General features: G+C 36.0%; 1 protein-coding gene across 1 annotated transcript; it reads right to left on the bottom strand.

Moving 5' to 3' along the window:
- Positions 1 to 437: 437 nt before the first annotated feature.
- Positions 438 to 7,961, bottom strand: PTGS2 (prostaglandin-endoperoxide synthase 2). The gene is made up of 10 exons (XM_003264475.4): positions 7,785 to 7,961; positions 6,866 to 6,982; positions 6,604 to 6,747; positions 5,806 to 5,949; positions 5,197 to 5,378; positions 4,380 to 4,463; positions 4,009 to 4,255; positions 3,440 to 3,726; positions 2,791 to 2,938; positions 438 to 2,296 (listed from the first exon to the last, which is right to left on the bottom strand). The coding sequence occupies exons 1-10, from the start codon at positions 7,834 to 7,836 to the stop codon at positions 1,887 to 1,889; spliced, it is 1,815 nt and encodes a 604-aa protein (XP_003264523.1). The 5' UTR covers positions 7,837 to 7,961; the 3' UTR covers positions 438 to 1,886.
- Positions 7,962 to 16,982: the final 9,021 nt, after the last annotated feature.

Raw genomic sequence — 16,982 nt, 5'->3', positions numbered from 1 at the left:
ATATTCAGAGAGGTAACCCCAAAGAAAATATACTGATTGTGACATAACAAAAAAAAATCAATGATTGTAGGCTTAAACACAGTTTATAACCATAGTGTCCTAATAAGACACAAATAATAATCTTCAATAAATTAAGTAATATACAGTACCATTAAATGTCAGTGACAATGAGATGTAGAAAAGAAGTATTATCATCATTATTATTATTGCTGAGAACTACTTAGATATCGTTTGGTTTTGTTTTTAAATAAGAAAGGGCATTAATTAGAATGGGAATGTAACTTTTTTCCAGTCACAAACCCCGTACAGTTCTCTCTGAGGCACTAGCCTCTTTGCAGGCATCTTGGTTACAGATAGCTAAAATTAGCTATAAATAAAATTCTCTGCTTTTCACTTAAAATAAGTGTATATTATTTTTAAAAGGGCCTTTTTTTTTATTTTAATCTGCTTAAGAGGAGCTAAATAGCAGTCCTGAGCTGAGATTTTCCTGAAAACTTGCAAAAGTTCAGGTAAGAAAATACAGACAGAGTCCAAAGAAAGTGAACTCTGATCTTAAAACTAGTAAAACAAAATAGGAGAAATGAAGTGATGAGAAGACAGTGTCTCTTTTTAGCAAAATGGCTAAAAGAAGAAAAGAAAAGGAACAGCATGCAGATAGCCAGGCTTGATTCCAATGCACCTACTGAAATGGCTTCAAGACTGAGATAAAATTAATGTGTGAAATGAATTTAAGCATTTTGAAGAGGTATTTTATGAGGTCATTGCTACCTTTTGCAATGTGATATGGACTGCTAAATTAAACTGTGCAGCAGAAAATCTGAGAAAACATATCGTTATTCAAGCACAGCTTGGTACTTCATTAACCTCACAGCAAAATCTGAGTACCAGGCCTGCAGTGCACAAGGATAAAAAAAAGTTTCCTTCAAAAGTTTAAACCTAAATTTGAACTATAATTTGGTTTTCTTCTTTGTTATTGCTTATTTTAAAGGTAGACTCTTTCGCTGCTATAGATTTTACATGTTACCAGCCATATAAACAAATTCTGGAATATCTCAACAAAATATTCTTATTTTAAGATAACACTGCAGTGGCTCCACCACCTTAATAAATTTGGCATTTTGATTCAAAAGGAAGTTGTAACAGTCACATTAAAAAGGTTTATACTCTTGGTGAAAAAGGAACATCACTTATACAATATTTTAACAAGCGATTGTAGTAAAATTTCTACTGATTTTACAGATTTAAATCCAAGACAGCTTCTTTTTGGTATATGTACAAGTTTAATAACTTTAAGAAATAAAACAAGCTTTTACAGGTGATTCTACCCTATGAATTTAGAAATTTCAAATTACTGTTTCATTGCTGACTTTAAAAAGTAGACATGAAATTACTGGTAATGTCTAATTTAAATATTAATTTAGTAATGCACTGGTACCTGTTTTTGTTAGTTTGATGATGGAAAAATGTCCAAAAGTACTTTAAAATTTCAAACATTAGTTACTTCTAACGCATCATGGAAGACGCATTGGAAACATCGACAGTGTAAAAGCTTTCAGCATTTTGCCATCTTGTGACAGTGTTTAAGTATTCAAACATCTTTACTTTTGTTCTTATAAGTTGAAATTCAAGTAAAAAGACGTCAAAACTCATTTCTCTCTGGTTTATAAGAGAGAATAAAAACTGTTTTCCAAACTTAACAGCAACAGCAAAATCTTTAGAGTAGTGACATAAAAGTCTTCACAAGTATGACTCCTTTCTCCGCAACAGGAGTACTGACTTCTGTTACAGAAGATGTTAAGTAACATAGGAGTTTAATATAAATATTATTAAATAATTAAATTAATAGACATGGTTCATATAAATAAATAAATATGATCATTAGACTTCTACAGTTCAGTCGAACGTTCTTTCAGTAGTACTGTGGGATTGATATCATCTAGTCCGGAGCGGGAAGAACTTGCATTGATGGTGACTGTCTTGATGAGCTCTGGATCTGGAACACTGAATGACGCAAAGGGACAGCCCTTCACGTTATTGCAGATGAGAGACTGAATTGAGGCAGTGTTGATGATTTGAAAACCCACTTCTCCACCAAAAGTGCTTGGCTTCCAGTAGTCAGGAGAACATATAACATTACCCATAAGTCCTTTCAAGGAGAATGGTGCTCCAACTTCTACCATGGTCTCACCAAAGATGGCATCTGGACGAGGCTTTTCTACCAGAAGGGCAGGATACAGCTCCACAGCATCGATGTCACCATAGAGTGCTTCCAACTCTGCAGACATTTCCTTTTCTCCTGCGAAGGCGATGAAGACAGAGATACAACCAATGTCAAACTTCACAAAATAAAAAACAGTTTGATTCTTTCGCTCAATTCGCTGCCAACTTCTCTGTTTCCCTTTGACCCCTGATTCTTTTAAGAAGTTTAGGGGCCAGGCGTGGTGGCTCACACCTGTAATCCCAGCACTTTGGGAGGCCGAGGCGGGCGGATCACTAGGTCAGGAGTTTGAGACCAGTCTGGCTAACACGGTGAAACCCCGTCTATACTAAAAATACAAAAAATTATCCAGGCGTGTGGCATGCGCCTGTAGCCCCAGCTACTCAGGAAGCTGAGACAGTAGAATTGCTTGAAATTAGGAGGCGGAGGTTGCAGTGAGCCGAGATGGTGCCACTGCACTCCAGCCTGGGTGACAGAGTGTGGCTCCATCTCAAAAAGAAAACCAAAAACACCAAAAACAAACAAACAAACAAACAAACGAAAAACAAAGAAGTTTAGAAACTGTTTCTTACCTGTAAGTTCTTCAAATGATTCATAGGGCTTCAGCATAAAGCGTTTGCGGTACTCATTAAAAGACTGGTATTTCATCTGCCTGCTCTGGTCAATGGAAGCCTGTGATACTTTTTGTACTGCAGGTGGAACATTCCTACCACCAGCAACCTGTGGAAAGTAAAATTAGTTGTAAAACAAGAATTTGAGGCATATTTACTGTTTGCATTCAGCTTGCCTTGGGTACAAATCAGGTAAAACTGAAACTCCCAGCGGAGACAATTTTTATTTGCTGGAAAGATGCTTACATGCATTTCATCAGGAGCTCTGCTTAAAGTTCAATGGGACACCAGTCTAGAACTAATTTGCCTTTTTAAATTTCAAAAATAAAACTAGTATTCAAGCCTAAAATATGTATTCCTATAAGATTATAGATACTTTTTGAAAATATTTTTAAGGTAGGGGTACAATTGGCTATTTGTTTGACAACTGTAGACTAGACTAAAAGTTTAGACTTTTCAAGCAAAGTTAGGCTTCTTATATCAATAAAATAATTTTACTAGCAATATAACTAACTACTGTTTTAGTAAGTTTAAGAAAAATAATTTCCTAGGCAGAAATTCTGAAGTTACTGACTAGTCCTTTGTTTTGGTTTTCAATAATAATGCTTACCCTGCCAGCAATTTGCCTGGTGAATGATTCAACAAACTGGGTAATTCCATGTTCCAGCAATATAGAATTGTTGTAGATAAACTGTTGATAGTTGTAGTTCTGGTCATGAATTTGAAAGGTGTCAGGCAGAAGGGGATGCCAGTGATAGAGGGTGTTAAACTCAGCAGCAATACGATTTTGGTACTGGAATTGTTTGTTGAAAAGTAGCTCTGGGTCAAATTTCAGTTTGAAGTGATAGCCACTCAAGTGCTGCACATAATCTTCAATCACAATCTTAATAGTCTCTCCTATTTGCACAAAATAAATAATAAAAACATTTATTGCTTCTGATCACAAGCTTTCAAGCAATTGGAATGCAATTTTTAAAATTTGCTATTCGTTCGTTTCTGTTTTCTTCCTTGTCAGTATCAAAAGATAGCTATATGATCAGTCATGCTTACATATTTAATGAATATAGAATGTGTGAGTTTTCATTTACCACATCTTATCAGTTACTCAAAACGTAACAAAGATAGCACATTACTTTTCTCTGGGGAAGAAGGTTTTATATAAATCATTTTCTTGTTTACCTATCAGTATTAGCCTGCTTGTCTGGAACAACTGCTCATCACCCCATTCGGGATGCTCCTGTTTAAGCACATCGCATACTCTGTTGTGTTCCCGCAGCCAGATTGTGGCATACATCATCAGACCAGGCACCAGACCAAAGACCTCCTGCCCCACAGCAAACCGTAGATGCTCAGGGACTTGAGGAGGGTAGATCATCTCTGCCTGAGTATCTTTGACTGTGGGAGGATACATCTCTCCATCAATTATCTAAAAAAATAACGATAATAAATAAACATTAGTTAAAAAGTTAAGGAACACATTTTTAGAGATTTTAAAATATGGGTGTAAGCGGTAAGTAATAACTAAGTCTTAATAGTCACAGGAAGCATACCTGATATTTCATTTTTCCATCCTTGAAAAGGCGCAGTTTATGCTGTCTATCCAGAGTTTCACCGTAAATATGATTTAAATCCACCTAGAAAACGATGAAAAAATTTTAATTTGTTGCTGTTGAAGTTTTTCTTATATAAAGTGTCTATCATATAATTCATCATTAAATAATTTGATCATTTAGCTTTCTTTAAAATTTTTAAATAAAATATACATTTTTTCATAGCCACAAATTGCTAAATTAATTTGTTTATCCACCAAAGCAACAAACTGATATGTCTTTGTGTTTAATGGAATTAATATACTATATTGAGCTTATATCATATATATTATATACTTCACTATGACGATATGGTAGTTCTAAAAAAGTATAAAAATGTATTATTTATAAAAAATTCTTACGAATAACTTTAAGCTATGCTATTGAAATCCAAAAAATAATAATGCGGCAAAAACCTCACCTTACATTATTGAAAGCAGCATAATCAGGGTACAATGTGTTTTTGAGGACATAACATTTTGCAGTACTAACATTTTAAACTAAAAAATACAGGGGTCAAATTACAAATAATGATACCTGTACATATGTATGTGTGTGAATGTTTATATATGTGTGTGCATGTCTGTGTGTGTGTATAATTTTACTAGACCAGGGTAGTAAACGGAAAATTCCTTTAAGGTTTTTATAGATAGGACTTCTTTTTTAAAAAAGTGGATAAGTTATTTGGATCTATCTATCTGTATATCTCCTTTAATGTTAGCCCTTGACTATGATTTGGTATAATTTTACTAACTCTAAGATATTAACTCTATCTTACCCCATGGCCCAGCCCTTTGGTGAAAGCTGGCCCTCGCTTATGATCTGTCTTGAAAAACTGATGTGTGAAGTGCTGGGCAAAGAATGCAAACATCACGTTTGTGCCCTGGGGATCAGGGATGAACTTTCTTCTTAGAAGAAACTTTTCCACAATTTCATTTGAATCAGGAAGCTGCTTTTTACCTGAAAAATGAGAAAGCTAAGATAAGAATCCATCTATGTATTCAAGAAAGGAGATGGTGACTGTCAATCTACCAGGAATTCTTCATTTATATGAGAATTACAATTGTGAATAGGATCATAATATAAACAACAGTTCTAAGATATGGGGGAACAACTTCTTACTGAATGATTTTATCTATTTTAATTAGAATTATTTCATTTCTAATGAAATAATTTGAAAATATTAAGACATTATACCAAGATGCTCATTTGCTTTTACATAATAGTTTACATAGACTCATACTTTTAAAAATACCCATAGATATCCATGATAAAAGTAAAAACTGCTTTTGTTAATAAATAAATGGTAGTCTAAGGTCAATTTTTTTTGGCAGCAATGCAGCCCCTCTTATAGTTAATACATCTCTAATGGATTCTTCTTACTCACCTTTGACACCCAAGGGAGTCGGGCAGTCATCAGGCACAGGAGGAAGGGCTCTGGTATAATAGGAGAGGTTAGAGAAGGCTTCCCAGCTTTTGTAGCCATAGTCAACGTTGTAAGTTGGTGGACTGTCAATCAAATGTGATCTGGCTGAAATTTTCAAAGAAAAAAATGTTTTATTTATTCTCATTTTTAAAGTAAATCAACCATTATTTTTATTGTAAAATGTGGAAAGTGGCACTAGAGGTTGAATTTAACTCCAAAAATAAAAAATAATCTATTTTAAAACAACTACACTTTATAGTCTAACGGCCATTTGAAATACATCTTTAATAAAATACATATACTCTGCACATTATAATCTGGCAATATTGATTTTTCAGGTAGCCATCTTCTCACTATCCAAGAGGCCTATGAAAGGAATGGCTGAGTATGGCACCCACTTTAGAATCATGGAAAGTTATTTTCTTGCTGATCCAAATCCAAATTTATTTTAATGGATGCTACATGTTCAGAACAATTCTGTGGCCCATGGGCATTCAATAAACAGCTGGACCATGCCTCCTCCACAAACTGACCAAACAGTAAAGGTTAGAAGAGGTATACAGAGTTGTGAGTAGACTGTATAAACTGGATGGGACTAAATGTCACTATTTTTGGCCATTAAGATGGAAGGCAAACTTAAAAGGTACTTAAAGTCTTTTTGATAGGCTTGGAAATATGTTTTTAGATTAGGCTTACAGTATTATAAAGCATATTTTTCTCTGAGAAAGCTAAAATCCTTAGAAAGACACTTGTACTTACATGTCAACACATAACTCATAATTGCATTTCGAAGGAAGGGAATGTTATTCACAACATTCCAAAATCCCTTGAAGTGGGTAAGTATGTAGTGCACTGTGTTTGGAGTGGGTTTCAGAAGTAATTTTATTCTTGTCAGAAATTCCGCTGCAAGAAGACGAAGAAAGGGAGGGAGAAATTAATGGGACTCATAATAAGACACAAATCTATACAATGATAACTATCCAGCCCCACTCCTAATGAGGCAACCAAAGGACAAACTTACGTGTTGAGCAGTTTTCACCATAGAATCCTGTCCGGGTACAATCGCACTTATACTGGTCAAATCCCACACTCATACATACACCTCGGTTTTGACATGGGTGGGAACAGCAAGGATTTGCTACAATTAAAGGACAACAAATAAATCATTCTCTAGTGTCTTAATCTTAATTTAAACATTTAATTGTTTTACTATGAATCAACTTTACAATAATAAATTCAAGAAATATATAGGTAGTCATGGAAATACAATTTTTTAACCTGCCTTAGAATGGATAAAACATAGAAATACCAATTTTCTATTCTAAATAAGGATAACAGCATGTTTAACTTGGTACATCGTGTTACTAAGCTTTTCTTAGTCAACTCTTTAGATGTTAAAATCAGCATTTTTAAGAAGTTCAAATAAGTAGCACTTCACTTTCCGAATTAAAATGGATCTAGTACACTAATCAACATTTAGGGAAAAATTCAAAGTAAAACAGCTTACTTTTAAGACATTTTGCTTATCTTAAAACATAATCCGGGCTTTCCTGGGGGTAGGAAAGAACTGACTAGAGTATTTAGAACAACTTCTTCCACTCAATAAAAAGAGGTTCCAAATATAAACAATTCACATAGATTGATCAGATCCTGTCGTATCATAATGACAACCTGCAAATTAGTATCATCTATCCCTATTTAGGAGGTGAGAGTGTCTCAGATCGGTTAAGTAACTGGCTCATAATGATCAGTGCTTGTGGGAAAGCTGGAATATCCACGGAGTTCTTTCGGACTCTAGCGGTCCAAGCTCTTTCCCAAGTCACGTAGCTTCTCTATTCGGAGAGAAGTCGGAGTACTGGGATAGACCCAGGAGGTCAGAGCGGAAACTCTGCCCGGGTGCGTGAAACCGGAGTCCCCGGTGCGCGGCGCCAGGTACTCACCTGCATGGCTGAGCGCCAGGACCGCGCACAGCAGCAGGGCGCGGGCTAGCATCGCAGCGGCGGGCCGGGCGCGGCGCGGGCGTAGGCTTTGCTGTCTCAGGGCGTCTGGCTGTGGAGCTGAAGGAGGCGCTGCTGAGGAGTTCCTGGGCGTGCTCCTGACGCTCACTGCAAGTCGTTTGACAACTGGTCGCTAACCAAGAGAACCTTCCTCTTTATAAGCCTGAAAACCAAGCCCATGTGACGAAATGACTGTTTCTTTCCGCCTTTTCGTACCCCCCACAAATTTTTCCCTCCTCTCCCCTTAAAAAAATTGCGTAAGCCCGGTGGGGGCAGGGTTTTTTACCCACGCAAATGAGAAAATCGGAAACCCAGGAAGCTGCCCCAGTTTGGGAGCAGAGCGGGTAGTTCCCACTCTCCTGTCTAATCCCTCCTTCTCCTCCCCGAGTTCCACCGCCCCAGGCGCACAGGTTTCCGCCAGATGTCTTTTCTTCCTCCCAGTCTTTGCCCGAGCGCTTCCGAGAGCCAGTCCTGGACTGATCGCCTTGGATGGGATACCGGGGGAGGGCAGAAGGACACTTGGTTTCCTCTCCAGGAATCTGAGCGGCCCTGAGGTCCGGGGGCGCAGGGAATCCCCTCTCCCGCCGCCGCCGACATGTCTGGTCTGTACGTCTTTAGGGGGTCGAGGAAGTCACGTCGGGACAGACTGGGGCGAGTAAGGTTAAGAAAGGCTGGCATGTTTTATGTTTTAGTGACGACGCTTAATAGGCTGTATATCTGCTCTATATGCAGCACATACATACATAGCTTTTTAAAAAACTCTATTTTGTGGAATGAAACAGCTACCCTCAGTGTACATAGCTGTAATTTATCTTTGTAGCTAAGTTGCTTTTAACAGAAGAAATACTGTTCTCCGTACCTTCACCCCCACTTGTTTCTTGGAAAGGGGGGGAAGGTAAATTCTCCTCATAATACTGCTCCTAAGCAGTTACCCTGTAAGTAGTTAATGTGAGCTCCACGGGTCACCGATATAAAGTTTCCTGCCTTCTGATGGACAAAGGAAGCGGCAATGGGCAGAATTTGCAGGGACGCTAAATGTCCAAAACGTCTGCCTTCAAGCATTTCTCTCCCTGATGCGTGGATTATTTTGGTTGCTAGCCCTTCATAGGAGACACCGGTAAAATAAATTCGAGTTTTAAAGTTCACTCTTTTGTCTTTTCTGTCCACTTTTCCAAGATTATGAGTTGTGACCATGGATCAAAGTACAACATAGCATTTACTTTTCAGTTGTCTGGGCTTATTGGGGCTAATTTCCTATTCTCGTTTTGGAACATAGTTGGATGAGGAATTAATTAGATGGAAGGGAGATTTTGACAGTTGGAATTTCATCTTTGCTTTTGTTTAACATCTATCATGGATAGTGCTCAGGGAGGAGTATGTGAGGGTGAGATACTAAAAAATATATATATGTATATGTGTGTGTGTATATATATATATATATATATATATGTACATACACCAGAAAAGAAGTGGAAAATAGAAAATTCAGTTATGTCTTAAGTCCTTAGCATTACAGGAAAAGGACAGCATAAAACCTGAAATAAAACTACACCAGGTACCTCAATTTGTAGAAGTCTTATAAGAAAAAAAAAGAGACTTACTTGGAGCTTTTTTTTTAAACGTTTTGCTTAATGTACACATCTGATTCTACATGAGACACAAATGACTAAAATTCCATCTCATCTAGGAAGCCTTTCTCCTGCTCTAGTCATATTTAATCATTCCATTTATGGCACTCCCATTTATTGCATGGAATCGTACATGAAATTTCAACTAAGAGCGTAGATAATTTTCTTTTTGATAATTTAATAATTTCAATTTTCTGTTTCATTTTAAAGGAGTAGGTTGCATCTACTGCAATTTGAAGTTTATAGTTAGAGCTACTAATGTTAGTTTGGGTTAGAAGCCATGTTAGAATCCAGACTGTGAGAGTGTACTAAAATTTTACATTACAATCCTGAATTCATTTTGAAGTGATCATCATCATTGTCTTCCTTATCAGATATTAATTGTATACCTATTATGTATAGAAGTATGTTCTGTTGTCTGAAAAGAGATTTTGAATACAAAAGTGAGGGAAAAACAGGGCATAAGGAATAATCATATTTAGATTATTTTAAACTCAAAGGAATTGAACTCCATCTATCTCATAGTGGAAATTCTGTCAATTATACAGCAGGATAGAGTGAAGAGAGTTCCACGTACCTGGAAAGTCAAAAAAAAAAAAAAGAAAGTTCAAGGAGAATCTGAGACTTTAAGGATGGGCAGAGTTTTAGGAAGAAGTGCAAATCTGAGCATAAGGAAAAAAATTACATAATTCATTAAATAATTTTTACAATTCTGAGACAATAAAATAAAATGGATAGGTACATTTGGGATGCTGGTCATGGGAGTGTATTAAATGTGCCAAACTAAATTAAGACAACGAAACCTGTTTTATATGGAAAAGTACTGTGACTACTGTGTACCATAAAAAAAGGTTTGATTACGTAAAACTTATAGCTCTCATGCTTGCATATATTCAATGTTTCTGGTCTATTTTAGGCAAATATATGGATCTGTTGTACAAAATTTCTATTAGTGTCTGAAATTTGTTGGGAAATACTCTACATGAAGAGAAAATAAGGAAGAATCTTAAAAATCTTCCAGAGCATTCTGTTGAGTTTTACTGCCCCCTTCTGCTGCTTGAAATTTTGTCAACTTTTTTCCTAAGATGCTGGGAAGATCGCCAGACAGATTTTGTGTTTAATTTTATAATGTTCTAAACATTCACATGTTGCACTGTTCATTTCAGATTTAAGTTTCATGAATATGTTGAAAAGAAATGAAATATTTATTAATTGAAGCAATAAGCCATTCATGTAAGTTAAAAGAAAATGAACAATAAAGACTCTTAATGTCCAAAATTCCAAATAAACTAACTTTTTTTCCCCTTCCTTGTACTTTGAGCAGGGTTCTACTACTCATACATGTAGATCCATTATCTCAGGCAAGGGTCCTCTTTCTATTTCCCTCGTTTCTTCTTTGGTGGGTTTAGTGGTTCACTTAGAGAGTGGAGATCGCCCCTTGTCTTCTTTCTTTCATGGCATGTTGGCTGAAAAAAGAGCTTTGCTGTCTTGTGTCAGGGTTATTCTTAACATACATTGGCAAGGTTATGCCATGAAGTTTATCTCTTCCTTGAGTAGCAGAAATGCTACTTATAGAAGATCTTTACTTTAGTCCTTTAGTAAAGCCTGATTATTTACCCATTCTTAGCTACACAAGATAGTTTTGAGGCTATAAACAAAAGCATATAATTTGTTAAATTAAGAAAAGTCCTTTCACATAAGTCAATGAAGAAACACTTAAAAAATCTATTTCTAAGTTTTATAAAACACTGATCTCCTTTCTATTTCTCAAATATCTCAATTCTTTGATGGATTTTTCTTTTACTTCATTTTTTTTTTGTGATTGTTTATTATAATACTCAGATGAGCCAAAGTAGTTGAACGAGTTGAACACAGTCTTTGTATTGGACCTAGAAATCTCACAAGGGGACAAGGAAGGGAAAGAGAGTGTGAGGTGGGTGCACTGGAGCAGGCAGGATGTGAACACACCCACCCACAGAATATGAGGCTTAGGACTTTCAGTTTCTGATCTGGCATGTCAGGAAGGAGCTTGGAAATAGTCACTTCATCCTAAAAACAAGTAAAACTCTAAGCAAACTGAAAAATCAACACTCTCAGAACTGTCAGAGAAGTGAGGTGACAGGTCAAAACCCTACTTAAAAAATTTGAAAGACAGATCATATAAGAACAACTTACTGGAGCAGAAATGCACAGGCAGAAACCTCCATGAAAACAGTAACTGGGTAGGAAAACCTGAACTGTAATTGATGAATTGCTGGAGGTTCAGTGCAGATAAGTCTGCAAAGAAAAAATTCTGGAAGACTCCCACACTTTTGTGAGTTTTGCTTCCTGGAGCTCTACGAGGTTCTCACAGTGAATATCAGAGAAAACTCCCCCTCAGCTCCATCAGAGTATAGTGTTCTTAACAAGGCCTGTACTCAAGAGAAACTATTTTATAATATTAGAGCCTAAACTATTGGGATTTTTGTCAGAGCCTAACTGAACTAGAAGAAGGAAAATACCCAAATTTCACTGGCTCTAGCCTTCCATACGGGGGAAGAAAAATACCCAACTCCAGCCCTCTCTTTAGCTTCTACATTGGAGAAGGGAAATACCCAATTCCAGCCCCCTCCAGTGATCTTGTCCCACTTAAGGACAGGAAAAGAGTGGAATGAAAAGCACTCGTGAAAGTCACCATTCATAGGCGCAGGCTCACTAAAAGACTGAGACCTGCTATAGGACTATAGAATGCTTCACCTCCCCTGACCTCTTATCTTCACATTACAATTTATTGAGTTTCTTTCACTCAGTACATCATGCCTGGCTTTCAACAAAAAATTAGAAGTCATACTAAAAGACAAAAACATAGCTTGAAAAGACAGAGCAAGCTTCAGAATCAATGTCAAATATGGTAAAGATGTTGAAATTACAATACCTATGAATTTAAAACAACTGCAGTTACTATGCTAAGACAACACACAATAATAGTTTGGTAATGTAAGTAGACAGATGGTAATTCCAAGAAATAATCAGAGAAATGCTAGAGATCAAAAACACTGGAACAGAAGTCAAGAATGCCTGTAAGGGCTCATTAGTAGACTGGACATGGCAGAGGAAAGAATCCCTGTGATTGCAGATATATAAATAAAGACTTCTAAAACTGAGAATCAAAGAAAAAAACACTGAACAAAACCAAAACATAATATCTAAGAAACATGGAGCAACTATAAAAGGTGTAATATACAGAGAAGGAAAGAATAGAAGGAGAAGAGAGAAAGGAACAGAAGCAATCTTTTAAGTACTAATGATAAGAATTACATCTGACTTCTTCTCAGATACCGTACAAAGGAGAAAAGAGTGGAATGAAATATTTCACGTTGAGAGAAAACAACCCACAACCTAGAATTCTGTACCCTACAAAATTGTCTTTCAAAAGTGAAGAAGAAATAAGGTTTTCTCAGACAAATGAAAATTGAGGCATTCTGTGGCCAGTAGATCTGCTTTGTGAGAAATGTTAAAAGAAGTTATTGAGATAAGAAAAACGATACGGGTTAGAAACTTGGATCTACATACTAAAGTTACAAAGAGCATCAGAGAAGAAATAAGTGAAGATAAATAAAAATTTTTTTTTTCGTTTTTTTGAGACAGGGTCTCACTCTGTCACCTAGGCTGGAGTGCAGTAGCTTGATTTCGGTTCACTGCAACCTCTGCCTCCCGGGCTCAAGCAATCCTCTCACCTCAGCCTCTCGAGTAGCTGTGACCACAGGCTCATGCCACCATGCCCAGCAATTTTTTTTTGTATTTTTAGTAGAGACAAGGTTTCGCTATGTTGCCCAGGCTGGTCTTGAATTCCTGAGCTCAAGCAATCCATCCGTCTCCCAAAGTGCTGGGATTACATGAGTGAGCCACCGCACCTGGCCTATTTTTCTTATTTTAAATTGATATAATAGATAACATTTTTTTGAAATAATAATAGCAATAATGTATTGAAAGATTACAGCTTACGTGCAAGTGAAATGAATAACATTAAAGATACAAAGAATGACAGAAAGAAATTAGGAGTGACTTATTATTAGGTACTTGCACTAGCCATGAAACAGTATTGTGTTTTTTGAAGGGAGAATTGGACTGGTTGTAAATGTACATTGCAACCTTCAGGGCAGCCACTAAAAAGTCAAAAGGAAAGATAATTCATATTACTGAGAAGGGAGAGAAAATAGAATGATATAAAATACTCAGTTAAAACCTAAAATAACAGAAAAAGGAGCAAAAAAATAGGAGCAGAAAGTAAGGGCAATGAAAAATAGAAAACAGTAACAAACAGGGTAGATATTAATTAATTATTCATTTGACTATATCAATAATCAATTTAAGCAGCTCCCTGGGTAATCACAGGGATGATAATAAAAAAAAAGTATCAATGGTCTAAATACATCAATTAAAACATAGAGATTGTCAGAGTGGATCAAACCAATACCACCCTACCAAGTATATGTTTTCTATAAGAATCCCACTTTAAATATAAAGTCAAGTATAGATTAGAAGCGTAAGAACAGAGAAACAGAAAGCATGCTAACACTAATCAAATAAAGCCAGAGTAGTTCTGTTAATTTCCAACAGGGGAAACTTCTGAGCAAGAAAAATTATCAGGAATAAAGGGAAATGTTACATATGATGGAAAGGTTGGAAATTCTCCAAGAAGATATAACAATTCTTAACGTGTATGTGCCAAACAATGGAGCATCAATATATATGAGACAAAATTGATAAAACTGCAAAGAAAAATAGATTAATTCATTATTATGGTTGGAGACTTCAACAGCCCTGTGTCAGAAATAGACAGATACAGCAGACAAAATCATTTAGGACATAGCTGAACTCAACAGCACCATTAATCAGCTAGATGTAACTGACATCTATACACTACTTTATCCAATAACAGCAGAACATACATTATTTTTTAAGGAACATATAGCAAGATAAACCGCATTCTGCACCATAAAACACACCTTAACATATTTACAAGAATATAAATCATACAATATATCCTCTCAGGCCACAATAGAATTAAACTAGAAATGAATAATAGAAGGATAGCTGAAAAACTCCCAAATATTTGGAGATCACACAGAACACTTCTGAATAACACACAGGTCAAAGAGAAATCCCAACAGAAATTAAGAACTTCTTTTGAGCTAAATAACAATAGAGTTGAAATATTGTAGGATACAGTGAAAGCAATGCTTAGAGGGAAATTTATAGCATTGAGTGCTGTAATAGAAAAGAAGAAAGATCTAAAATCAATAATATAAGCTTCTATTTTAGGAGACTACAAAAAAGAAAAGTAATTAAATTCGAAGTAAGCTGAGGAAAAGAAATAATAAAAAATTAAAGTAGATATCAATCGAATCAAAAACAGAAAATCAAAAAAGAAAATGGATAAAACCAAAAAGTTGGTTCTTTTAAAAGACATAAAGTTGATTACTCTAGTCAGGCTAAGGAAAAAAAGAGAAGACACAAATTATTAGTATCAGAATTGAGAGCTCCACTGTGGTGGCTCATGCCTGGCACTTTGGGAAGCCAAGGCAAGACGATTGCCTAAGCCCAGGAGTTCGAGGTTAGTGAGCTATGATCACACCACTGCACTCCAGCCTAGGTACCAGAGGAGACCTTGTATCTAAAAGTTTTTTTAAACTAGAAATAATAGAGGAGACATCACTACAGATCCCATGGACATTGAAGGGATAATAAAGGAGTACTATGAACAACTTTTGGCCACAAGTTTGATAGCCTAAATGAATTTCTAGAAGGTACAATCTGCCAAAATTCACACAATAAGAAATTGATAATCTGAATTGGACTATCCCTATTTAAAAAATTGAATCAATAATTAATAACCTTCCAAAACAGAAAGAATCAAGCTCATATAAGTTCACTGGTGAGTACTACTAGACATTTAAGAAAACATTATACTAATTCTTTGTAATCATTTTCAGAGGATAGAATCAGAAAGAATATTTTCTAACTCATTCTATGAGGTCAGCATTACCTCATAGATTACTGTAAAGGCATTACAAGAACATAAAATAACATACCAATATCTCTCATGAACATATATGCAAAACCACTCAGCAAAATACTGGTAATCCAGTCCAACAATATATACAAATAATTATGCACCATGACCAAGTCAGATTTTTCCCAGTATGTAAGGCTGGCTTAACATTAAACATTTAATTGACAATCTATCACATGAACAGACTAAAGAAGAAAAATCACACAATTATATCAATAGTGCAGAAAAAAAATTTGACAAAGTCCAATACCCATCATAATAAAAACAAACAACAAAGTAGAAATAGAGGGAAGGTTCCTTAAGTCGATGATGAACATCTACAAAAAACTTATAGCTAACACTAATTAATGATGGGTGACCAGAAGCTTTCTTACTAATACCAGAAGTGAGACAATTTTGTTCTTTCTCACCATTCCTTTTCTTTTTTCTTTATTTATTTTTTGTTTTTTGAGATGGAGTCTCACTCTGTCACCCAGGCTGGAATGCAGTGGTGTGATCTTGCCTCACTGTAACCTTTTCTTCCCAGGTTCAAGCAATTTTACTGAGTAGCTGGGATTACAGACATGTGCCACCATGCCTGGCTAGTTTTTGTATTTTTAGTAGAGGCGGGATTTCACCATGTTGGCCACGCTGGTCTTGAACTCCTGACCTCAAGTGATCTACCCACCTTGGCCTCCCTATGTGCTGGGATTACAGACAGGAGTGATCCACTGTGCCTGACTCATCACCCCCTTTCATTATCATGCTGGAAGCCCTAGCCAATGCAATAAGACAAAAATAAATAAGTAAATAAGTAAATAAATAAATAAATAAATAAATAGTATACAGATTGTGAAGGAAGAAATAAAACTGTTTTTGTTTGCAAATGATATAACCATCCATGTAGAAAATTTATAAAAACTGACCAAAAAACTCCTGGAGCTAATAAGTGATTATAGCAACATTGCAGCATGCAAGGTTAACGTACAAAAGTCAATCACTTTCCTGTATACCAGAAATCAACAAGTGGAATTTGAAATTAAAAACACATTACCATTTACATTAGCACCCTCCAACAGTAAATATTTAGGTATAAATCTAACTAAATATATATGAGATCTGTATAAGAAAAATGACAAAACTCTGATGAAAATATCAGAAGAACTAAATAAATGGAGAGATATTACATGTTCATAGCTAGAAAGACTCATGATTGTCAAGATTTCAGTTCTTAAATTAATCTATAGATACAACATAATTTCAATAAAAATTCCAGCACATTGTGTTGTGGATGTTGACAAACTTATTCTAAAGTTTATATGGAGGCTGGGCACAGTGGGTCACGCCTGTTATCCTAGCACTTTGGGAGGCTGAGGCAGGAGGATTGCTTGAGCCTAAGAGTTCAAGACCAGCCTGGGCAACATAGTGAAACTCCGGGTTTACAAAAAAATTGCTGGGCCTGGTGGTGCATGCCTGTAG

The sequence above is a fragment of the Nomascus leucogenys genome, chromosome 9 (genome assembly GCF_006542625.1).
Source record: "Nomascus leucogenys isolate Asia chromosome 9, Asia_NLE_v1, whole genome shotgun sequence".
NCBI lineage: Eukaryota > Metazoa > Chordata > Mammalia > Primates > Hylobatidae > Nomascus > Nomascus leucogenys.
Note: the sequence above shows the minus strand (reverse complement) of the source record. Positions and strands in the feature narration are given on the sequence as shown.

What these genes read in the sequence shown, in the direction of transcription:
- PTGS2 (XM_003264475.4), bottom strand. Translation starts at nt 7,836, where the DNA reads ATGCTAGCCCGCGCCCTGCTGCTGTGCGCGGTCCTGGCGCTCAGCCAT. An exon ending in CCTGGCGCTCAGCCATGCAG is followed by an intron (nt 6,983 to 7,784) that starts GTGAGTACCTGG and finishes CTTTAATTGTAG; the next exon opens with CAAATCCTTGCTGTTCCCAC. An exon ending in CCAAAGGGCTGGGCCATGGG is followed by an intron (nt 4,464 to 5,196) that starts GTAAGATAGAGT and finishes ATCGTTTTCTAG; the next exon opens with GTGGATTTAAATCATATTTA.